Consider the following 26,544-nt stretch of genomic DNA (forward strand, 5'->3'; position numbering starts at 1 on the left):
CGCACGCGTGCAAGCGGTTATGCCCTTGGCCTAGTGTTGGCGCGAGAGTGGCCCAACTCTCTGGAAAATGTATGGGCCTATATCCGCGTATGGGTGCGCGCGCACAGCGTGCGTACGCGCCCCTGACCTCCCTTTTTTCAGAAATACTAAAAACAGCCTAAAATCTCCCGAACACTACCTACAACTCCAAAATCAACTACAAATGCAAAATTATAAAATTCTTTTTGGTTGTTGAAGAGTTTTCAAAAATAAACAAGGAAACTTGCATCACAAGTAACTAACAACCAATTTATTGAAACAAGTATATAGAAAGAAAACTACCTACAATGGTAACTCAAATCACTTATTAATCAAGTCTACAAGAGAGTGGAAGGAGTTTACCATGGTGGGGTGTCTCCCACCTAGCACTTTTGTTTATTGTCCTTAAGTTGGACTTATGGGGAGCTCCTCTCAAGGTGGCTTGTGCTTGAAGCTATCTTTGAACATCCACCAATGCTTGAGTCTCCAATAAGCTCCATTCTTCAATTTTAATATCTTCAAGCTTTGATGGAGTTCTTCACAAACCATGAGCTCCCAAATTGGATTTCCCTTGTTCAATTCGGGATCCTACACCTTGTTTTGACACCCGTCCTTAAGTTGGTCATTATTATTCCATCCGGGTGGCATAACCGTAGAATTCTCAAAGAAGCTTCCAAACAACTTCCTAGACCCATGCAATTTGGTTCTCCACCAATCATTACCGTATAACTTTGAGCATGCAACCATCATGAACTTAGAGTAATGTTTTCAACTACTACACAACTCTCTCCTACTCTTAACTCCACAAAGAGCTCTAAGTTGACCATCATTTTCAATTAAACCATATTCAAGTGAGAAAGTAAAGCTTAGGGATAAGAATTTTACCCACTTAAATGTTGTGTTGGATGGTGACTTGGGGAGGGATACCTCCCCACACTTAGACAATGCGAGGTCTACTTCTTTAGGCTCTTCTTTAGTTATTTCCACCTCTTCGCAAGCTTTTTCGATTTCAACCTTTTCCCTTTGGTAGCTTTCTTCCGATTCACTCTCTTCTTCATTGCTCACCAAGGATATGGGAGGTTGTGCACATTCTTTTATAATTTCGACTTCATGTCCAATGGGAAATGATTCAATTGTAGATAGAAATTCATCCATGATTGAATCCATCTCTTGATAAACCTCTTCCAAGTCTTCAACTATGATATGCCTTGGAGGTTGCGCACCCTCCTCAACATCAATATCAAGCTTCTTGGAAGAGTGCTCTATGATGCTACATTCCCATGGACTTTCAACATCTCCTAAATCTTCAACCACTTCTTCCTTTTCTTCAATGATCATAGGCTCCTCCAATTGTTCTAACACAAAGTGGCATCCCTCATTTTCCACCAGAATTTTTAATCTCTCCTTCATGCTATGCTCTTCAATTGATTCTTCACATATGGCTATGGAAGCACCTTGAGTGTTCAAGCATTGGTAGGCTAAAGTATGCACTACCTTGGTCAAGTTAGTCACAAACTCTAGGGTGTTCCTTTACATATCCGCTTGTCCTTGAAGTAGCAAGGTGAGAGAATCATCTATTGGGACTTGGGATGGATAAGAGGGTTCATTATTTTGGAGAAAGGGTTCATAGTAGGAAGGTGGTTCTTCTTGGTACGGGTATGGAGATGGTGAGTATTGAGGTGGTTCATGGTAGTAATCTTGATAGGGTTGTGGTGGTTCTAAAGGTTCTTGCTCATAATGGTCATGAGAATATGGTATGAGTGATTGGTCATATGGTGGATATGGGTCACAAGAAGGTGCTTGGTAAAAATGGGCTTGTGAGCATGGTTGGTGGTCATGTTGAGGATAAGGTTCATAAGCATATGGTGGTGGTACTTGATTATCACAAAAAGAGTCACCATAGCCATTAATTGACATGCACTAGGATGTGAATTATACCTATAAGTATCCGGAGGTTGTTGCCAATAGGAGTGATCAATTCCTTGAGGCTCCTCCCATCTTTGTTGGTTCCATCCATAATGAGTGTCATCATTGAAGTTCACATTTCCTACAACACAATTAGGACCAAACTCATAGCTAAAGTGAGAATTCACAATGGAGAAACAAAATAAAACTAACAAAAACTAGTAAACAAGCAAAAGACAAGCTATTCACACTATTCACATATATACAATAACCAATAACATAATACCATTGCACTCCCCGGCAACGGCGCCATTTTGATGAGAGGATCTTTGACGGTTTAGAATTCACAATAAATTCTCGTTGCAATATAATCTCTAAACCAATAATAATCCTTTCATACAAAAATTTGTTTGTCACAAGTACAAACCCCTAAAATCTATAAACCGAAGTATTTAAACCTCGGCTCATTCTCCCTAGGAATTACAAAGAAGTGCCTTGTTATTGGTTATGAGGTATGTTTTGGGGTTTTGGGGATAACATGCAAGAAATATAAATGGCAAAGGAAATAAACTAACAACTAACAAAGCTCTTGGCAAGATATGAGAACTAGAAGTCCTATCCTCATTATCCTCCTCAATTGTGACCAAAATTATCCATTGCTACCACTTAGTTAACCTCTAACCATGGAGAAAAGTCAAGTGGATGAATCAATTTGATTCCACAAGTCCTAGCCAACTTCCAAGGGAAAGACTAGCTTTAGTGGGATGTTAGCTTTAGTGTGCGCGCCCCTTTGTGTAGTGCAACTATGGCAAATCTTATATTATTTCGAAGCCCCGGATGTTAGCTTTCCAACGCAACTGAAACCGCATCATTTGGACCTCTGTAGCTCATGTTATGGTCGATTAAGTGCGAAGAGGTCGACTTGACAGCTTTTGTGATTCCTTCATTTCTTCATGAGTTCTCCATCTTTACATGCTTTTCCTTCATTCTCTTGGTCCAATCTTTGCCTCCTAAACCTGAAATCACTTAACAAACATATCAAGGCATCTAATGGAATCAAGGTGAATTAAATTTAGCTATTCTAAGACCTAAAAAGTATGTTTTCACTCTTAAGCACAATTAAAGGAGAATAACAAAAACCATGCTATTTCATTGAATAAATGTGAGGAAAAGATGATAAAATCCTCTAAATTCAAGACAAGATAAACCCTACAAATGGGGTTTATCACTTGTTTGCTTTGATTACTTGAGTTATGCCTATTTGAATAATATGTCTATATGCTAGTTGATTTACCTGTTATACATGAATATTAATTGTGTTTTACTTGTTTGCATTAAATGTGTTTTACTGGCGTTGATGAGGATTGGGAGGCGGTGGTGATGCACACGGAGGTTAGGTTGGCGAAGGCTGTGGGATACAGTGGTGTGATTAGTATTAGTTAGAAATTCCCTAAGTTTAGATAACCCTATTTATGATTTATGGTTTAAGTTTTTTATTTTGTTAAGCTTGAATATCTGTGATGTGAAGTTCTAGGATTGCCTCTGGCGTCCTGGAACCTTATATCTTATATATTGGACACTGTTACCATACTGAGAACCTTATATCTTATATCTTATATGTTGGGCACTGTTATCTTTGTGTTTTGGTTAATATGTTGTAGTTCTCTCACTTTTGTTATTAAACTCTGTTGCCTTAGAGGCTTACTTTGAGAGATAAGTTGTATAAGGTGTTTTAACTCAAAAACTCTGTATTTTTTTGTATGTAACTAGTCGGCCTAAACTCTGTGGGCTACGACTAGAATTCTTTTGTTTATCATTGAAAGTGAAGATTTATACCGGTTTGGAATTTTCATAAAATAATTTCGTTGTGAGCATAGCCCAAACCGATAATCGATCTTCAAATCAAAGTTTATTTATGGTTGTCACAAGTCCAACCCAATAAAAATAACCGAGAGTATTAGTCCCGGGTCGTCTTCTCAAGAAATTGCAGTGAGGTATGTATATTATTGGTTATGGTATCCAAGGGGTTGGTTGGTAAAAAGTCAAGAAAATAGATGACAACAAAAGTAAAGTAAGTAACTAAAGAAAGCAAGTAATAAAGGAAGACATTCATGGCAAGGATTGAGAATCTAGGCTTTCTATCATAGTCATTAGTTATCATGCAATGATTAACAAGAATTTATCCTATTTAGTCAACTCCAACAATGGAAGAAAGTACAATGTTATCTTCACACGGGAGAAAGTCAAATAAGACTAGTTAATCTCAATCCAAAAATCCTAATCAACTTACTAATTGAATTAGCAAGAGATTAGAGTCAATGAAAATAATATTAACTAACAACTCTAGATCACCAATCTAAATTGGGTATTAATGACTCAAGATTGTCCAATTTCTCTTTCCAAGCCAAGAATGCTCAAAAAGCTACTCTAACATTCAACCAAATATTTTGTCAAACACTTGAAAGGCTGATGCGTGAGCATCTTGTCTATCTTTTCCTAGTGAATTTGCATCTAAATTGTTGAATTTAATTAAGAATTAATTATATTTTAGTCACTATGGATGCTATTTTGAGTTTTGTACAATACTGTTTATTTTAGGAAGCATTTGGCGGAATTTGATGGAGTTTCTGCAGAGAAAGAGAAGAAGCCAAGGAGATGACCAGCGAATACCGACGCGGACGCATGGCTCACGCGACCGCGCGGAATGGAGGAAATCGCAATGACGCGATCGCGTGCCTGACGCGAACGCGTGGACTGGAATCTGCACAAATGACGCGAACGCGTGGATGACGCGGACGCGTCACATGCGCCACGTGCAGGAAATGCAGAAAAATGCTGGGGCGATTTCTGGGCTGTTTTAACTCAATTTTCAGCCCAGAAAACACAGATTAGAAGCTGCAGAATGGATAGAACAAGTGGTCTCCACCCATCAACTGAAGATCTGTTAATTAATTCAAATTTAAATTCAAATCTTAAATTAGGAAAAGACATTATTATAAGTTTAATTTTAAATATTAGATTTTAAATTTATTAGGATTAGTTATAAAAAGGAATCTGATGCCATCAGATTGGAACGCTGTACATTTTTACCTGATTCCTTATTTTCTCTTTTCCATGAGCAACTAAACCTCCACTGTTAAGGTTAGGAGCTCTGTCTATTTCTATGGATTAATTTTATTGCTTTTACTATTTTAATTTATGTGTGGATTTATAATTTAAGAATTATTTTCGCTCTTTATTTTATGAATTTGGGTGGAACGGAAGTATGACCCTTTTTCTATTTGAGTTCTTGTAAAACTTGGAAAAGCTCTTTACCTGAACAACAGCTTGAAAACTATTTCTCCTAAATTTTAATTATCTGAATTTAATAGGATACGTGACATATAATCCTTTTATCTCTTGGATAATTAGAGTTTTTGTGGCATATAAACTAGAAATTGATTATCACCCTCTAATTGGAATTAATTGACCAAGGAATTGGCAGTTAATGAATTTTAGAGGAGACTAGGAAGGTCTAAAGAATTAGGTCTAGTCACATACAGTTTGCCATAAATTAAATCCTGCATAATTAAATTAGTTAGTAAGAAAAGTAAATCTGGAAAAATAGATAACTCTGAAACCTTAACTAACTTCTCCATATATTATTCCCATCTTAATTACTTGCCTTTCTTCAATATTTTTGATATTGTTTAATGTCCTTTATATTGCATCTCAACACTATTTTCTGTCTGCCTAACTAATCCTATCAAACGCTATTGTTGCTTAATCCATCAATCCTCATGGGATCGACCCTTACTCACGTAAGGTATTACTTGGTACGACCCGGTGCACTTGCCGGTAAGTAAGTGTGGTTGTAAATTACCGCACCAAAGGCATAAAAGAAAAGCATCATAAATTGCAAGAATAATAAATCTACAACTACCCAATTGCAAGGAATTAACAATAACTACTCAATTAAGCAACAATAAACAAAGAAACATCAAATTGCATTAAAAAAAACCCAAATCCAACAAAGAGTTCATAAACATAAAAGAGGCATAAAAGAGAAATTAACAAGAAGAAACTAGGGAATTAAACTACTAGAGCATGAAAAGGTAAAAGAAACAAGATGAAAATAAGAAATTGAATCTAGATCTAAGAGGAAAATAAACCTAAGAACCCTAATTCTAGAGAGAAGAGGGAGCTTCTCTCTCTAGAAAACTAACCTACATGATCCTCAGCTAATCTAATTGCTCTCCCGTTGACCCATCTTGAATTCTACATGAAGTAGTCCTAGAAATGAGTTGGATTTGGGCCTGAGCAGCTCAGAAATCGCCCCCAGCGAATTTACCTTAATGAGGTCACGTGATCAGCGTCATGCGTGCGCGTGGGTGACGCGTGCGCGTCATTGGCCAAAATTCTTCCTCACGTGTATGCGTGGATGACGCGTGCGCGTGGCCATGAGTGTTCTTTTCACGTGTACGTGTGGGAGACGCGTGCGTGTGGCCTTCAATTCTCCAAATACTCATTTCTTCATAAATTCTCTACTTTGCATGCTTTTCTCTTCACTTCTTCCATCCAATACTTGCCTTATGAATCTGAAATCACTCAACAAACATATCAAGGCATCGAATGGAATTAAGTTGAATTAAATTTAGCTATTTTAAGGCCTAAAAAGCATGTTTTCACACTTAAGTACAAATTTAAGGAGAATTACAAAACCATACTATTTTATTGAATAAATGTGAGACAAGTTGATAAAACCCCCTAAATTAAGCACAAGATAAACCACAAAATTGGATAACATATATTGAATAATATATATTGTAAAAGTAAAAGAGCTCAAAGTAGAAAAATATACCTTAAAAGTTGATAATTGTAGAGAAGAAGACGACATATATGAATGTCATACATGTCAAATGTGAATATCTGAATTTTGTTTTGTAGTACATGCTTTAATTTGATAATAAAGCAATAAGATAACAGTCATTGAATGATACATTTAGTATAATGTTTTTAGTAGTTATAGTATGACGAGGGATATTCCTCGTGCAATAATAGTAAATTTTGAATGTTTGCACGTATTTTTACTTAACTTTTTGTATTAAATCAATAGTAACATAAAATTAAAAAAATGAATAGTGCAATAGTTATATATTACTAGAAAATAAAGAATATATATTCAATCAAATGACATAGAGCTATTAGGATTATTTTTTAACAATTCAATTTTGAATTTAAGTTCATGCAAAAATACATTTAAAAATTTATAAATATTGTAGCAAAAAAGAATGAATTATTGATAATAAAATAAATAATAGAGATTGAAATAATATAGTGTTATTGAAAAATTTCATTATGAATTTTGAAAGGATTCAATTACATTCGAGACTTGGACTCATTTAATTGTATAAATAATAACAAAAATAAATAAATAAATAAATAAATATAATTCATGAAAAAAAATTAGCATGATGATATGGAAATTATAATGCCATAATGATATGTTTGGAATTTGTTCATGTGTGATGAATGAATTGATATATAAATTGAAATTAAAAAAGTGCTAAAGAAATAACTAGCAAATATTATTCATACTTTTGATTTGATGTTATAATTTATCAAACATTAAGAATGAATTTTGAAAAGATTCAATAGATTTGCAGATATTAATTTTGGAGTATAGAGAGCAAAACATGTTCGATAACTGTGACACATGGATAAGAATAGCTAATGCAAAGAATGAATCATGGTACGTTTGGATTTAAAATGACAATGATACATAGGGAGAGGTTTTATCAACACTCTCATGACAATAGATAAGGCAAATATAAGAGATGAGGCTACTGTGTTGTAGATGATCCCAAGAACTGAAAAAAAAAATTATAAGCGACTATATAGCATGTTTTGTACTCTTTTCGCTTTTGGTCAAGAATAAAAAAGATAGAACATGGCAAGTAATTAAAGAGTATGAAATTAAAGAAATTTCGTAGGTGACATACATTGATTTATTTAAATTTTTAGGAGTTTGAAGTACATATTTTTAGGCTTCGATATATTGATAGAAAGTATAACAAATTAAAGATTAGTGTCAATAGTCATTTCATTATTCTAAATAAATTGTTTGTAAAATCCTCAATAAATATTATTTGGCCATATGAAACTAAGTTTTGAATAGAGGTTGAGAAATAAAAATAAAAAAATTAGAATATATTAATTACTGAAATATATAAATGTTATTTGAAAATTGATTCAAGTATTTGAATATAATTCAAATTCTTTGAATCTATTCGGTGGAGCAAGAAATTAGTTTACCGGCCCCACAGTGGGCACCAATTGTTCTTGCTGAGGTTGGCCGGTGTATAGCTCGTCCATTGGTGAATACTTGTAAGCTCTCCGTCAAGATGAGTTATACATCGGCAAGGAGAGAACAAGAGGGTGGGTACCTGCAAAAGACACTCCGACGCTCAAGTCAGTAAGTATTTAAGAGGCATATAATAATTCTATGATTATAGAATGTTAGACGTGAAATAGAACTTATCACGTGTGTATCCTTATAATAATTCTATGAATATAGAATGTAAGACATGAAATAGAATTTATCATGTGGTTTATTTATAATAATTCTATGAATATAGAATGTAAGACATGAAAATAGAATTTATCATGTGTTGTGTCTTGAGATATAGAAATTAATGTCTTTTATATGCATAGAGTTGATGAATGATATTCATGTTATGACCGTTTGGTCATTAAGATAGAAATGATGGTCATTAAGTCGGTAATGAAGGTGTCGATTACAAGCAAAGAATGAATGATAGTTAACGTTGAGTTATAACTCATAAAAGCACAATAAAGACTGAGTTATAAGGTGACGGATCAGGAATGAATATCGATTTTTGAAAAACTCATAATTTTTTAAAAATACACACGAGACGATATTTATATATTTTATAAAACATACATGTTTTTCTTATTTGACTTTGTTAAACTTTAATTAAATTTTTAGTATGCATTCTTATATATACTCTATTTTTAAGAAATTTAGTAATATGTTACAAGCATTAGAAATTTGTTATATGTGATTTGGTTTAGATTGGTTTGGGAGACTCTGACTAGAAAACCGTAGTTAACGGCGTTTATGACGTTAACCTAGATGTATTTGACTCAAACCTCAACTAGCAGGGGTGTTGCTAGCCTAACGTGTAGGCCACAGGTTAGATCTGTTATACCATACAAGCACACTAGAGGGATCTAGAATGAGAACTCCCATTTCAGTTTATCCATTTAATCACTTAATATGAATTTCTTATCCCTAAAAAGAAATATGTCTTTTAAGATAAAGTTTGTATCATCTTGTGTGGATTATAGATATAATGTTTGCTCACTGAGTTGTAAAATTCACCCTATTATATTATCATATTTTTCAAATAAAGGTGTCATTCCACCAGTCCCTCAGTAGATCTTAGTCATTTCGGTGAGTCCTTCTTCTTTCCAAGGGCTATGTGTTTACGTAATAGAATCTTTGCACAAAACTCTAGATTATGTCAATGCTCCATATGTCACAGGCAGGGTCCTCGTATGGGTTATGTTATTTTGAATTTCGAACTGTTTAGATAGTAATTATGACTTGGTTATGTAAGACGTATGGATTTAACTATATACGTTAGTTATCAACTTAATATATATGATACGATGTTTGACATGTTTGGTTGTGGATATGATTGGAATATGCTGCTGTTGTTGTTGTCGTCTTTAGAAATGTATGTTTATTCTGATACAGGAAGATAATATTCATGTTAGTAAGGTTCTAGGAATAGAGGAGATTCTATCCGTTTTTTTGACAATTCGGCCAATTGGCTTGTCGAGGGACTTGTCCCTCCCATGACAGAATTATTATAGCTTCTACACAAATAGATTGGTGATTTATATGATGTTATTTGCAATGTTTGTTTTGCAATTTTGTTATGTTTGATCTCAATAAAATTTTAAAGTTGGATTAGCTAGAAATAGACATGCATGAGATCATTTCATATGTATTTTTCATACTACTCGTTCAAATTTGATAAATGTCTTGAGTATTTTAGTGTCGTGATCATTGTGGTTCAATCGCGTCTCTAATGTGATAAAAGTTGTGATAATTTCATAATGATATACGAGACAAACGAGATTGTTAAAATAATAAGAAAAAATAGTATTTAGAAGCACAAATAAAGTTTATGAGATATAATTATCTCAAAAAAATATATATTTAATTATATCCCAAGTGAGAGATTGTTAGGAAATTATAATTCCTAATTTATTATTTTAAATATTAAATGAAATAAGTTATTATTACTTTTAATTTGGCCTATTGAGAATAAAACTAAACATTCTATTTTATTTATGTTTTAGAATTTTGTCGGAACCACATCCAAATATAAAAAGTAGTTATAGGGTTCATTTTCCAATATACCAAAAGTTGCCTTTATTAACTCCATATATCTCATAATTAAATTTTGATGATTAACAAATTCAAGTATAATTTAATCATTTTATTAAAATTCTACCTAAAGTTTGCTCAAGTGTGAATTATACTAACAAATTTTTTTTAAGTAATATAAGTAAACTAGGTACCTTCTAAATATGAGAAAAGTCTAAATACCAAAAAGTATAACTTCAGAAGTAAAGTTGAGTAAACAAGACTATTTTTTAAATACCGAAGCTACCTCAAAAGTAACATAACACATCTTAGAATTATAAATGTCTCATTCTCCGTTACAAAAAGCACATTTTAGCTCCAATATTGAAATTTGAGCATTTTTAACAAGCAAAACCATTTAGAGAAGTTTGCTCTCTCATCTACAAAATATTGCAAAGTTTTTAAATATGACAAGTTTGCTCTCTCATCTGCAAAGTATTGCAAAGTTTTTAAATATGACAAAAGATGTTATTACAAGTAAAAGATATTTTGACATATTCACCTTCCTTTGTAAGACAAAGACAGAAGAAGACACACACACTCTCTCTCTCTCTCTCTCTCTCTCTCTCTCTCTCTCTCTCTCTCTCTCTCTCTCTCTCTTCACATTTTAGATTAAATTATATTTTTTGAGATTATATGTGTTCATCTTATAACATCTTAGAACACCAGAAAACACTAAGAGAGATTCTCAAACTAAGTTGTTAAGTTTGTAAACTTTTTCAATATCCTAGTTATCAACTGTGAGTCTTTGAACTCAAAAATTCTCCATTGAAACCTGATTCAGTATTAATCTCTATTCTTAGGAAGGATTGATGAAAGAATACTTAAAGTTCTTATGTTAAATTACAGTCTAATTTAAATTTTGTCTGAGAAAGTTAAGAAAATATATAAAGTTCTTAGGTTAGTGGAATATCCAATTTAAATCATTTTTTAGTTAAGTAAGCCTTGATGCAAGAATATCTAAAATTCTTATATTGGTGAAGAGTCAGTCTGAGTAATTTTGTAGTCTTTATAAGACTTGAAAAAAATAATATTTAACGTTTTTAAATAATATCTTTTGTACTATCATTCTATAAGTAGAACTCCCATCGAGATGTACTTTTATAATCTTATTAGTAAAACTCTTATCTCTCTTTTATATTCTATTTATCTATCTTAAGTTCAGAAGTCTTTGTTACATAAGAGATAACTAAAAAACCAATTTAAAAAGCATCTGAAAAAGTTAAGAAAGACCTTAGAATTTCTTTCCTTAAAATATAATATCTCATAATTTATTTTAAAAAGAACTTAAAGCAAGCTTGTCTTTCTCACGCTAACCTATATTCGTCGCATACAAGTCCTAAAACTTGAAAAGTATTTAAATTTTTATTTCAAAATAAAATAAATCAAAGCATGATTCAATCCCATTCTCGTGTGCTACTTACAATTTAGCCTTTGCAATCCTTGCTCATTAGAGAAATTGCTATTGAGTTTTATCATAAATACAAAAGACTTTGGTTAAAAAAGATTGAAGAACTACTACTAGTCAAAATCAAGTAATCACAAGTCAATACTAAAATTACGAGTCCTTTCACTATATTCATAGATCTAGATTTGCTTTTGTGTTAAGATTTTTTTTTTTTTTGATAATTTAACATTAATAATCTAAACTGAAAAGATCAATACAAAGAATTTCTAACCTATTGGATTGGATTTCTTTTATTTTCATCTTCTACATAAATATATTGTATATATGGAAGACAAAACTTTTACCAATTTTCAAAATAAGAAACTCGTTTATTTATGTTACCTTTTTTTTAAAGAATAATGTAATTTAATAGCAATAGGGGGTCGAGCTGCTGGTTAGTAAAATATAAATAAACGTGATATGGTTTTTGCTTGGACTATCTCTTCTGAAAGTTGAGGAATTTGATGCCATAGGCAAAGACGAACAAGAAAAGAAGCACCCAGCCTACATGAACAACAGCAACCACCGGAAGGAAGTCATAGTCAAAACCCAAAACATCTTTAAGGAGTTGCTTCAGTGGCATGGTTCCACTTCCTGGTATCTCTAGTTCTGCATCCTTGTCACCCAGTTGAGAGGTGATAAGGCCATACAATGTCCATGCAACAGGAGAAGCCCAATAGTACCATCTCCACCACACAGGGATTTGCTGCAACATTTAGACTTTAGTACAAATATAAGGTTATCTATGATTAATTTTTTTTTTTTTTCTATGTTCGGACTTTTAGTTTCGGCAAACCAAAAAAATCAAATTGAAATCTTTGGTCTGTATTTATGCCATAAACGTATTACATTAAAATAAATCTCATTTATGAAAAAAGTACGAGTAAATTACCAAAATCATCTCCAACTTTTAAATATGCTGACAAAAATCTTCTTAATTTTTGTATTTAGCAAAACACTTATGCATTTGATCCAAAATTTTGTAAAAATATTTAAATAACTATTTAAAAAATATATAACAAAAAAAAAACAAAAATTTAATCTCTAGAATTTATTTTTTTAAAGTATTTTTGTCGATTGATAAAAAAATTGTAGAAAAAAATATACTTGCCATAAAATTACTAAATTTTGAGGATAAAAAAATATTATTTTTTAATTATACTTGAAAAAATAAAATCAAAATTTAATATTTAAAATACTTTTTAAAAATATATATTTATCTTCATAAAAAATAAAAAATTAGGGGCAATTTTGGTGGTTTACTCAAAAACTATCAAAGTGCATGGCACATTATTTTACCGTTCTAGGAATGAGGAAGCCAGAGAACAAGTTCCAAAAGCTCAAGAAGAAGGACATGCAAATGGCAGCAACTTGGTGACCAGGTGTCAAAGCAACAGTCATCATTCCATACAATGTGAAGTATATGAAACACATTAGAATGTAGTAGTAGAACCAAAAGAAGTTCCCCACCTTCCATTCGAAACCAATCATGGAATAAAGGATAATAGTGTAAATGGCAGTTTGAATTGCATTGTAAATGGCCTCTATTGCCACCTGCAGAATTAGCAAGTTGCTTTTAGTTTACATAATTAAAAAACATTTGCAACACAACTTGCCTAACAAAGATTGTCTTCTTAAAAAACAACACAAGCTTAGCTCCTTTAAACACAAAATTGAATGTTAGTTTTATGTTAATCGTATTAAAATTTAGGGTATGTTTACTTTATTCAATATTTTATAAATATTTCTTCTGGGAAAAATGAATAGGATTGCCAATCTTCGTATTTTACCTGGCCAAATGCATAGGGCAATGCAGAATACATCCCTGCAGCCCTTTCACGATAGAAGACGGTTCTTTCAATGGCAACAACTGGTTGTACTGCTGAAGCGTTCGTCGCTCCAAGGAAGAGCACAGCAGAGTACATAGCTCCCAAAAGGTTCATTAAATCTTGTTGTTTGTGACTTACAAATTTTTTTCAGTAAACATCAAAACACAATTGAGGCCACAGGAGCAATAAGAAAAGCATTTAAAATCATAAATTGAAAAAATTATGTAAAATCTGACATGACTCACGTGTTCTTTGCTTTATTCCAGAATATTAGACCAAAAATGAGTCCAATGAGTATTGTCATGAAGAATCTAACAGCATTATACTGAGGATGTCTCCAGTACGACCAATGTTGTTTCCAGAAGCAAGCTTTGCATTGAACCAAGAATGATTGGGAATATTTGGCTGGGAAAGACAAGTCTTTGGAACCTGGGGTTGGAGTACTGAGCTCCTTGATGAGTTCTTGATTCATCCTGAAGAAAGTACAATTAAAATAAGAGTTACAAAACTGAAATTCTTGTTGCACATAGGAGCAGATAAAGAAAAATAACTTACTGGTAAAGGTCAGAGTTGGCATAGATGGCTGCAAAATCTACATCCAATTGAGCCTCCATTGAAATGGAGCTTATATCAAGCATCCATGTTGCAGGATTATAACCATCCTTGATTTTAGGAACTCCAGGGATAGCCTAAAGCAGAACCTCAATATAAGACATACATAGAGAAGTATGGAGAAAAAGCCTAAATTCTCAGATACTTGAAATAGAAAAGCTTCAATACTCACTTCGAAATATTCTCTGAGTTTATGTGAGTGGCGACCAAGTGGGCCAGCATAGATAACTTGTCCTCCTCTTTTCATCAACAATAGCTATGATACCAAAGAAATATCAAAGTTGAAGTTATGTAACAATCTATGAAATAAATGAGAAACGCTCTGCGCTCCATATAAGAGTCTAAACTTACCTCGTCAAAGGCCTCAAAAATGTCTATGCTAGGTTGGTGAATTGTACACACGACAGTTCTTCCGGTGTCCACTGTATTTCTCACGGTTCGCATAACAATCGCTGCAGCTCTAGCATCAAGTCCAGATGTTGGTTCATCCATGAAGATGATTGAAGGGTTGGCTACAAGCTCTACGGCTATAGTAAGCCTCTTCCTTTGTTCTGTTGATAGGCCATCTACACCTGGAAGGCCTACCAATGCATCTTTGATTGGTATAAGCTCGACCAACTGCATAACTTCTTCAACAAACATCTACATCACCAATAGAAATTCTGCTCAATACAACACATATTTAATTATTAAGGCCATGATGATAGATTTTTTCGACAAACCTTTCGTGTTTCTGTTTTAACATCTGAAGGAAGACGAAGCCATGCTGAGAATAATAGTGATTCATAGACAGTAACATGTGGAGAATGAATGTCATTCTGCTCACAATAACCGCTAATCCGAGCAAATGTTGCTTGGTTCTTTGGATAACCTGAGATGCTAATATTTCCTTTGATGTAACCACCTGTTTTTCTTCCGGCTAATACATCCATGAGCGTTGTCTTCCCCGCGCCACTAACACCTACAAGTGCTGTCAATATTCCTGGTTTGAAAGCACCACTGACATCTTGTAGTAGTTGTAGTCTATCTGAACTGAAACCTTGATTCTTCATTTCCTAGTGTGGTAATGGTCACAAAACAAACCAAAAGCTTTATTTTGAATACCTTTCGCTATCATTAACACGTCAATATAATTTAAGACAGCATAAAAGGTAGCAAATTTAGAATGCTTAGAAGTAGTCTCTTACAGCAGGCATATCTACATAGTAGCTAACATGATTGAATGCAAGTGATAGAGGCTCAAATGGTAAAACCATTCCTCTTCTTTCTTCTTGGTTCGAAGGACCGAAAATTTCTGAAGAATTTTTCATTTCCATCTCTGCACCTGCTATATATGATAAAAGATTAGCAGCATTAAATGAAATGGTGATACTTTTTTGCATAGAGTTGTGCTGAGTAACCTTCTCAAAAAACAATTACAAGTTACACAAAAATGTGCTTTTGAATCAAAATTAAAGCTTCTAGGTAGTTCTATACCCTAACTTATGTTTAACATAACAATGAGTTGAACTTGGAATCACAAGGAAAGAATGTAGAGATAAAGTAGGCACAGAAACCTTCAAAGATAAGCTGTTTGGAGGATGATATTTTGTTCCCTTCACCTTCATCTGCGATGACTGCTTTCGAATCACTCAAAGCTGCAATTATAGTTTGACATTAACATGTTTACAGATGCTTAAAATATCACTGAATTACTGACTGAAAATCAAAGGACATATAACTCACGATTCAAGTAAGTCAATGCAACAACGAATAGAAGATTGAAAAGAAGAGAAAACCCAAACAAGGCTCCAATGCAGATCCAAAACCAATAATCTTCTGTATAGAAACCTCTAGATCTGAGAAGTAATTTTCCAACTGTTGGTGCATCAATTCTAGGATCTGTATTTGGCTGCAATATATTGGGAAAGAAAAAAAAATCAGCAGTTCTTAAAGTTCAAGTATAGTGAGGTAACTAATAAGGCCATAAACACTTTATTTGGCCCTATGCTATCTACAGTCAAATTAAATTCATACTTGACTCCATCTTTTATCTAAGAATTCATTCATCACTATGGCATTCTGGCCATACATCATAGGAGATATATAATAACCCCATATCATCCATGGTGCAATGTCGTCTGCAAACACACAAGAAATTACAATGCATTTAACTATACTACTACTATTCAAAAAAAAAAAAAAGGGGCAAGAAAAAGTAACTTATTTAGTCATAATATCGAAGAAAATGAAGATAACATATAGTTATCAATGGCTTACCTTTGGCAACAATAAAACCTCCAAGCACAAATATGACTTGCAAGGTCAAGGTACCCAGTGTATTAGCAACAACTGGTGTTCTACCAACTGCAGCAATGAATCGAAATAGAGACAGAGCCATCTGATGGATTCCAAACAATGCCAAGAATTGTCGAAAAAATCTAATGAAATAATGAAGGGAAATTTGTGAATTAGAAATTGTATCATTCTTATCTCCCCAAAGTACAAACTATTATTACCACCAAAGCCAAAGAAAACAATAAATTAAATCCTTGAGTTACCTATCAGCACCAGGAGCAAACCCAACCGTATAGTATGTAAGAACAATCCATATCCCTGATTCCATAAGGGAGAGAGGGATCCTTAGAACCCATATAGGTAACCCAAAGGACCATGCAGGGAAGAACAAAAAATCCCTTTGTTTGTAGAACACTGGAAGCCTGAATACAGTCATGGCTAGTTCTGCCATTCCATTAAACATCACATTTATTAGAGTGAAAAATAGTGCTCCAAAGAATTTTTGTCCATCTTGGACAGTCCCCACTGGCATTTGGGTTCTAAGGAACACAGTAAAGGTGATGATAGACATAATTGTTATCTGTGTTGTCTTGAATACATAAACAAAAGCACTACGCTTCATGAGCAACCATTCTCTTGAGAAGCATGCCTTAAATAGTTCCCAGTTTGATATGCCATACTTGTTTTTTACCAAAGCAGCTTGGTGGACTCCACGCTTATCATAGGGAATCCCAAGCTCAGTCACAAGTTGTTCACCTATTTTAAATGAACTGAAGGCCTCTGCGAATTCAGAAGTGGAAACGTATCTATAAGGTTCATCTTTTTGAGACCAATATTGTTGCTGGTCTTTCTTGGATGTTACTTCTTGTAGAAAATCAGCAACTCCTTTTCTCTCTGGACACTTGAATCCCATTTGTTCAAAGAACTCTAGCACGTTCTGGCGCGGACCTTGGTATACAATTTGGCCTTCTGAAAGTAGGATAATGTCATCAAAGAGATCAAATGTCTCTGGTGCTGGCTGCAGAAGAGAAATCACCATGGTCACATCCATGATATGAACCATCTGTCTCAAGAACTTGCATATCTGAAATGTGGTGGAACTGTCCAACCCTGTTGATATTTCATCCATGAAGAGCACCTTCGCCGGTCCAACCAACATCTCCCCTACACCCAATTACAACTGAAAGCATTTAGTGTCGATCAATAAATAAACTATAAAATGCTTAAACAAGCCAGTATTTTGAAAAATTATGCTACTATGAGAAGAGAAAAACTCACCTGTAGTTAAGCGCTTTTTCTGTCCACCAGAGATACCCCTTCTCATTTCATCACCAACCATAATGTCAGCACAAATATCCATTCCAAGTATCTGTTAGATTAAGGGATGAAGTTATACAAGTGGATGATAAAATCAGTAGTGTTCACGTGACTCTTTTTTTTTATGTACTCATTGTATACTCATCACTCCACTATCATAGAATGGAGGATCATCTAGGACCTTAAAATTGAGGGAAAAAATCAAATAAATAAAAGAAAATTGAAGTTTCTACAATGTGGACGCTAACCTTGAGAACATAATCAGTTACCAAACTGGTTTTTTGGCCTGACATAGCTGTGGCCTTCATGAATGCATCAATTTCAGGGTTTGGCTTTATTCCTGCATCTTTCTCCCTTCTTGACAGTTCCACCAGCATCTCGTACCTCGTTCCAACACCTAAACAGCGTCCTGAGAAATCTAGTGTCTCTCTCACTGTCATTTCTCCATAGTGAATATCATGTTGACTAATATAGGCACAAGTTTTTCCAGCAATGAATTCATTTAGCTCATGACCACAATAAGTGATTTTCCCCGAGGACTGCTCACAAAACATCATAGATCAAAATAACTACCAATTTGGACAAATTAATATTTAGATACATTTATTGTTTTAATGTACCAATTTATTCAGACACAGTTTTCGGGAAATGGAAGTAGTAAGTAGTAACTAATTATATACAAAAAAAAAAAACAACAACAACAAAAGAAAGCATAATGAAATAGGAACAAACCCTTAAGTCACGGTCAAGTTTCCCTGCAAGTGCTAGAAGCAATGTAGTTTTCCCAGCACCCGGAGGACCCAGCAGGAGAGTCATTCTGAGATTTCACACAAGAAAAAGTTGTGTATAGAGATTCAAATACCTTTTTTTCGATTGTTGCATGATAGAACTAACTGTGTACACATTAAATATAACTCAATATAAATGAGAATCGTTTTACCTTGATGGCTTTATTATTCCACTAACATCTTTAAGAATCTGAATTTCTTTCTTCTTGGAGGGTGCAAGGTGAAACAATCCTAAGATGCTCTATCGTTCAAATGAATGAATCAGTCAAAGCATTAGTTCTACTAATGGTGCTATTCTCAAATTTAACTAAACATCATATATCATAATACAGTGAAATTATTCATACCAGAAAATAATAATAATCAGTATTAAACAATTGCTAATGTGGGAACATTCAAGTACCTCAAAAGTGTGGAGAGTGGCATTAAGCAAAGTAGGAAGCGCTCTACTCCCAACATACAAATCTCCCTCCGCAGATAAATTCTCATACCGGACTTCAATTTTAGGAATTTCAATCCCCACCCTGAAAGTAAAAATAGCAAAATTCATCAACTAATTAATAATAAAAAACTTTCGTTTCGGTGATAGATATAGATAGAGAGATAAACAAACACCTATCGACTCTGTCTCTAAGCGTGCGCAAGAACTTCTCATTGTCTTCTTCAACAACCTTTAATATGCTTTCCATGAGAATCTTCCGATCATGGAAGGCAAGCTTGGTAACATCAACTTCGCCATGGACTACTTCGCCATTATCAAGAACTTGCTTGAGCACACCTTTTCTCATGCGATCTAATGTTGGCAGTCTCTCGATGGCAGCCCAAGTGAGGTGCTGCTCGTCGTCCTCCTGCATGTGGCGGTTGCTACGGCCAAACACGTCCGGCTCAGCCGCCGCAGTCCAAACGTCCCTGAAGCTGGCAGAGGTCCAGCTCCGGCGACTGCTGGTTGACATGGCTAAATCATCCCCCGTCATCAATGCTGATGCCATTTTTGGTTTAGCTTCTTTTCTCTTAAAACGGATACAGCACTGAGCCTTCACATATGTAACATGACGCAGTTAGCTTTTAGAATCACCACTCATGTATATGCATGCCCATGCTTTAGTTTTTCAAACAAAATTGACTCAAATAAAAGAGAAAAGACACCGAATACAACACAGGTAAAATAATAATAAAAAAAATTATCTAAAGTTGTTTTTTTTTTTTTTTTTTTTTCTTTTGAGGTTTGTGTTTTTGAATTTTTTTTACTTTGTTTTTTTTTTTTTGGTCTTCTAAATTGAATTAGATGGTAATAGACTAATAGAAAAAGTTTTTTCAATGGTGTAACTTTTTTTTTTTGTTAAAAAAAGAAACCTAATGCTATAGGAATTGGAAAACAAACGAAAACCACGAACAATAAGAAAACAACCTAATGCTATGGAGAAATAAAAAGAAAACCACGAATAGTAATAAGGAAATAATAAATAATAAAAGAGACAATAGCAAAAAAGAATAAAAAGAGACAAAGGAAGACACAAAGATGAATAATGGACAACATAGAAAATTATGCTGTTTTTTTTTTAATTAGAATAAAGAAAAACAAATATAAATTAACAAGAATTAATCTAATATCTGAAAATCTAGTACCAAATGATACGGAACGTAACCCAAGATAAGAAAAAAAAAAGAAACTTCTCTACTTTAATTTGATTTTCTGATATAACAGTTAAAAAAATTATTCTATCTCTCCTGTTCACACCTAAGTTTCTCAAAACAACTCAAATAAATTTTCATTCATCTAAATTGATTCAAAAAAAAAAAAACAAGAAGTCTTTAAATAAACGTTTAACAAATCAACTTAAAAATGAGCCAAATCTTTTTAGATATTTAATTTAAATTTAAATTTCTAAAAATAATTTAATTTAAATTAGATTTAATTTTTATTAAATTAAATCAAATCTATTTTAAATTTAAATTTAAATTTTTTAAAAATATTACTAAATAAATTAAAATTAAATTAAATCTTCTAATAAATTTTAACAACAAAACAAATTAAATATAGACTAAAAAATCTTCTTCATCACGTATCAACCTCCCCTTGAAAAGCATCTCAACTTTGTTACAAAATGGTACGTGATATATTAGCAATGCCGACATTAGAATTTAAATGAAAATATTGAGATTGCTTTTTCATGTCAACTTGCATGTTCCCACAGCCTGTATTAATTAACTTACCATATGATTCATATCATAATTTGACATTATTTATTAAGACTTAGCTTGGCGAGTTTGCTGCATCAATATCAATTAATACTTAATAATATTGCCACAAGAAGCAGCATATCTATAAGAGGATCTTCCCCTCCCTTGTCATCTGTAGTCTGTAGATGTCAGTTTTGATGATTAATTAATTTTTGATTTCGAGCAAAAGGTCAACTATATGCTGTTTTGGCATATCTTGTATCTTCTATGACCAATATTTTATACTTTTAGTAGCGTGCAATAATAGGTTATTTATATTTGATGCAAGATAATGTGCACTTAAATTATTATATGAACACATGCCAACCAACTTTTCTTTACACATTCAGAAGAAACCAGTAGTGATATATAATATTTAAACCTGTTGGATCGCAACAAATCAATCATTATCAAGGTAATCTCCAATGAAGTAATTCATTTGCCAAATTTATTATTAATTCTTTTCCTTGTTACATTATAACACGTGCTAATTAATTAAGTTATAAAATTCTTCTAATATATTAATTTATAACTGTTGAAGAGCAATGTAGATAAATATAGAAACAAATTCCTTACTATAAATAATGTTGAGAACTAATATAAAGTGGTGGTGAAAGTATATTTGGATCTTGGTGCTTCAAGTAAAAATTTTTATCTTAACCATTAAAAAATAATGATGAATGGATTAGATTAAATAATTATTATATATTAAAAATTATAATAATATAAATTAATTATTCAATATTTGTAAACTTTTATTTTATTTTTTTATTTTTTTATTTTTTTTTCGACTTATTTTTTCTTTGTCTTATTATTCACTTTATTATCTTTCTTTTCTAATAGAAAATAAGATTTGATTATGAATATTTTTCTCTAATTAATGTGAGCTTTTGAAGCAAAAATAGAAACTCCTATAAAAACAATAGACATCACTTACTTATCATGGGTATGAAGCATTCATAGCATTTTTGATCAAGTGAACTCGTTATTTATTGAGGTTTAGTCTAAAACACAACATATTGGATCTGTGAAGTGGCAACTGACAAGGCATTAAAGTTGTATATTAGTTACTATTTAACAAGGCACAACTCAATTATCAAGAATTAATTTCAGTTTAGTGTTAAAAATTGTATAGAAACTAATTATTATTTTTTACTACTGTTTTTAATCCCAAACCAGTTTATGAAATCTATGATTGTGGTTGGAGCGTTAAATTGGAGTGAAGGAACCATGTCCTAATAATATCAAAAGGAAAAAATAATAATTAATAATAATATTGTTAATAATGTTGGTTATAACTTGTAAATATTGTGGATTTGTGGTGATTGCTATTGTTAGAAAGAAAGACAAAGCTACAGCAAATAACGTGATGGTAGTTATTATTATAAAGAAAAATAAAAGAAAGAAGATGATGGTATTTAAGTAATTTTTCATGTTATTTTTTAATTTTTTTGTTTGGACTATCAAAATCTTTAATATACCTTTTCTCAGACAAAACCTATAAAGAAAAGGATAGATAATCCAGATATTTTGAGTATCATCAGACTTTCAGACTACTCATATGAAAAGTGAAAACCATTTATTAGAAAACAACATTTATGTATCTAAATATTTGCAACCTAAAAAAAAAAAAAAACTTATTATTTAGGATGTGTTTAGCATTACATGGAAAAAAATAAGAGTGTATTTAAATCCTTTGAACGCTGATTTTTAATGTTTGGTTACTGTGTTTTTTTTTACACTAAACGCAAACGTAATTTCGTATCTTAAAAGCGTGTTTATTTGAAACAAAAAATTGTAGCTTTTGCATTCACTATTCACTTAGTATGCGTTTATATTTGCTGATTATTATTGATTTCAATAATTTTTTTTATAAGAATTTTTATATTTGTTTAAAGTCATTTTAAATATTTTAATTTTTTTATTTTTTATTATAATTTAATTATAATATAAATTATTGATCTTATTAAAAAAGACAAAATAAATAAAAAATTGATCATATATAACAATAGAATTATAAGTAATAAAATTTTATAATCTAAAATAGTATTAAATAAGTAATTTTAACTAATATTATCCAAATAATATTTATTTTATTAAAATTAATTTTAGATAGAATTACCAAACATAAATTATGTTGACACAGACTCACTTCTATCCGAAAATCAATTTTGTAAAATCATTTTGACGCCAATTCAAATACACACTTAATCCTTTGGAGGAGATCTTGAAAGCACCACAGTAGTTAATTACAAGATAAAATGCCAATGACTATTTGTTTTTTTTTTTTAATGAAAAAGTATAGATAAATAATTCTTAACTAACTAATTTTAAATAACTATAATAAATAATCATTAATTTTATAAATTTTAATTATCATTAATTAATAACAATTAATTAGTATGAAGTGCAGTTTAAAGATGTTTGTGACTTATTATTTGGCTAAACTTTGATTAATTTTATACACGCCCACCGCACACAGTATAAAACTCTTCAATCGCAACCCAGCTATTGCTAGGAATGGATCCTGATGTAGCAACTTTAGCTTAATACATTTCTATGCTTTGGGTGCAATTTCTGAGCCTTTTTGTTGACAGGTCCTTTGTAAATATCTTTATGTGGATCCCTATCCGTTAACTGTTAATCCAACAATCTTAAGAGCTTCTTAACTTTGGTCTGGTACAAGCTTTCATTTTAACATCAGTTGTTTTTATTTATTTATTTGTAATCTTTAATTTATCCTATGAATTAGGGGTAGTAAATAACACGATCACATCATATAAGAAAGGATTATTACAATGGTTAACTGGTAAATTGTATTCAAAAGACACTAGTGAAACATTTTCATTTTTGCTACCGCCGTCTAAAATTTATAGCATCTAGTCTCACGCTAAAGAACCAAATTTCAAATACGTTCATGCCTTAATTCATCAACATACATGTTCCATTGTTGTTTCAATGACAGTTCCCAATGATGATGCTGCAGTTCAGAGATGGCTCCAATGCAGGAACAGCTCTTCATCACGTTCAATGTGGTGTAGGAAAAAAGTAAGCACAAGTTGGCATTTACAATGTAGAAGCCTTCTTTCACAGTTTTTCATGTGATGCAGAGAAATTGGTTGGAATGCCAAAGGCAGCAACAACAGCAGATCAGACATGGTGCCAATGCTGGAACAGCTCTTCAGCATGTTCAAGGTGGTGCGATTTGCAAGCAAAGCTGCATAAAAACTATGCAGAATTAATAAAAGCATCAAAATGTGTTCGAAACTCTAGGCCTTTAGCTTCGGTGGCTAAGATAAAAAAAAAAAAATTTAATGTGATTTGCATGTCTGAATGCTTACCATTGATTACCACTTTCGTCTTGGTTAACTATATAAAATTAAAAAGAAAAATTCTAGAGTGAAGAGATTTATAAATTAATAAAATAAAAAATTAATTATTATTGAATTTGTAATTTGAGACAACCCCAGCTGAAACTTCAAACTTTGGGGCCACTGTGTTTGGGAGGTTCTCTCTAAAGAAAAGAAATACTAGAGCATCACTGTGTTTGGGAGGTTCTTTCTAAAAATAAATGACCATTTGTATTCATGAGAGATGAAAATGATGACATTTGTACCTATAATAGCCTGAAACTAAAGTTATACTCATGATAGATACCCTCCGTGTGACAAAAGTACCCTGACTTGGATCTGAACTTGGTTCGTAGGAATCCGATCCTATGTGGCACTCCAAACCCCCAAACCCTTTAAATATAATCTAATTTTAATTTATAATTTTATTCCCCATCTTCTCTTCCCCAATTCCAAACTCTGCGTCCCTACCACCGCTCTCATTTCTTGCTACCACCATAGCCATCAACATCATCGACCCACCATTCTCACTTCTCGACGTTTCTGCCTCTTCCTCAACAGCCTCTTTCTCCTCTCATCGTCAACATCAACAACTTCATCCTTATTAAGGTTTTTTTAATCTTCCGAATTCCCAAAATTTTTCATCATTTCTCACTTCTCACTGGCGCCACTCACGAAGGGCGTAACTTTCCTCTGATCTCATTTCTGTAGGCGCTGGAAGCACTGATTCGTCTGAGACAAAAATGCTGTCGTGGTAGCGGTTGTCGTTACCATTTTCTGCTACATGCACCAGTTCGAAGGGAGACTGGGAGTAGCTTGGATCCAGATCACTGAACCCGAAGATGTCTGGTGAAGCAGATGGAGAAGTGTGGTCAACGACGGGGACATTGCCGCCGGAGAAGTTGGAGTAGCCGCCGTATCCGGAGAAGTTGTCTTCGTCGGCGTGGTTTTGGTGGTGATCGGAGTCGACGCTGTAGGTATCAAAAGCAGACATGTCTTCTGTTTCTATGTTGTTTTTGTTCTCTCTCTCTTCTGTACAAAGATGGGTGCTTCGTTTGCTTAGCTTAATTGAATAACTGTATTCAGAGAAAGAGAGAGATGTTGTTAAAAATTAGAACGTTTATTTGAGAAATAAATATTACCAACACGTTCATATATGCGTTCCTCAATCGCGGGTCCTTTTCTCCTTCACTTTGATTTTTTGTGTTACTGATTTGTGGAGTGCCTGATTTTTTTCAAAGTTTGAATTTTTTTCCATAATTGATGAAGAGGAGAATGAGTCTGGGGAAGAGATAGATGAAGACGAGGGGGATGATGATGATGTTGTTTTCCTTGAGAATTCTTACTACCTGCACGGTTACTGGGCTGGCTTGGTTGACCGGTATAAAGAGATGGTTGAGAAGTACCATCCTGGATTTGGAGTGCGGAAGAGGAAGGGGAGGTGGAGAAGGTGAGGATGAAGGAAGAGTGGTTGGAAAGCATGAGAGTGAGGAGGGTGTCCTTGATGGGGGTCAGAGTGGATGGTGAGGGAGCGAGTGTTGAGGAAGAAGGAGCCAGAGTGGGGTTTGGAGAGAGAGAGAGAGTGTGAGTAAGAGAGAGAGAGGGGTTGAAGATAAGGGAGGGAGTGCCACGTAGGATCGGATTCCCACGAACCAAGCTCAAATCCAAATCAGGGCACTTTTGTCACACGGAGAGCATCTATCATGGATATAACTTTAGTTTCAGGCTATCATGAGTACAAATGTCAGCGTTTTCATCTATCATGGGTACAAATGGTCATTTATTCTTCTCTCTAAAGAAAAAAAATACTAAAGCGTCATTAAAATTTTGTTTTTGACTATTAATTTTGGCCATTAATATAATTTCATTAGTTTAGTAATTTAACAACATATTTTAAGTTTTAGCTCATATTTTTAAATATTAATGATTAATTAATTGTCAAAAAATAATAAATTCTAATGACTCTGTATCATTCTTCTAAAAGTTATTTTATACCGACAAAAAATTTGTAGCAATATCTACTCTTTTAATTGCATGTGAATATGTGATCCTAGTTCCCTTGTTACCTTTTCTAAAAATAATTGAGTACAATCACTCTATATATAATAGGAGAGCAGTACATGATTCATTACTCGACAAGTATCTAGCCTCCATAATCAACACATGGCGTAGTGAAAGGATAAGGGCATCAAAGTAAGTAAAAGTTGTTTAGATGTCAAATTTAAAATTATGTTGTGTAAATATAAATAGAATGAAAAATCTCTAAACTGAACATTTGTTAACGGCCATTGTATTTCAAACTTCGAAAACCCATTCTCCTCCCTCATCGTATCTCCCTCCA

At 33.0% G+C, this 26,544-nt stretch overlaps 1 protein-coding gene across 1 annotated transcript; it reads right to left on the reverse strand.

Moving 5' to 3' along the window:
- Nucleotides 1-12,025: 12,025 nt before the first annotated feature.
- Nucleotides 12,026-19,736, reverse strand: LOC112754477 (pleiotropic drug resistance protein 2). The gene is made up of 20 exons (XM_025802130.3): nucleotides 19,249-19,736; nucleotides 19,037-19,157; nucleotides 18,786-18,874; nucleotides 18,578-18,662; nucleotides 18,094-18,384; nucleotides 17,807-17,897; nucleotides 16,792-17,692; nucleotides 16,511-16,671; nucleotides 16,268-16,371; nucleotides 15,977-16,142; nucleotides 15,808-15,888; nucleotides 15,439-15,575; nucleotides 14,974-15,306; nucleotides 14,603-14,893; nucleotides 14,424-14,507; nucleotides 14,195-14,328; nucleotides 13,885-14,112; nucleotides 13,601-13,772; nucleotides 13,110-13,364; nucleotides 12,026-12,516 (listed from the first exon to the last, which is right to left on the reverse strand). The coding sequence occupies exons 1-20, from the start codon at nucleotides 19,620-19,622 to the stop codon at nucleotides 12,247-12,249; spliced, it is 4,368 nt and encodes a 1,455-aa protein (XP_025657915.1). The 5' UTR covers nucleotides 19,623-19,736; the 3' UTR covers nucleotides 12,026-12,246.
- Nucleotides 19,737-26,544: the final 6,808 nt, after the last annotated feature.

Source organism: Arachis hypogaea, chromosome 16, assembly GCF_003086295.3.
Source record: "Arachis hypogaea cultivar Tifrunner chromosome 16, arahy.Tifrunner.gnm2.J5K5, whole genome shotgun sequence".
Taxonomy (NCBI): Eukaryota; Viridiplantae; Streptophyta; class Magnoliopsida; order Fabales; family Fabaceae; genus Arachis; species Arachis hypogaea.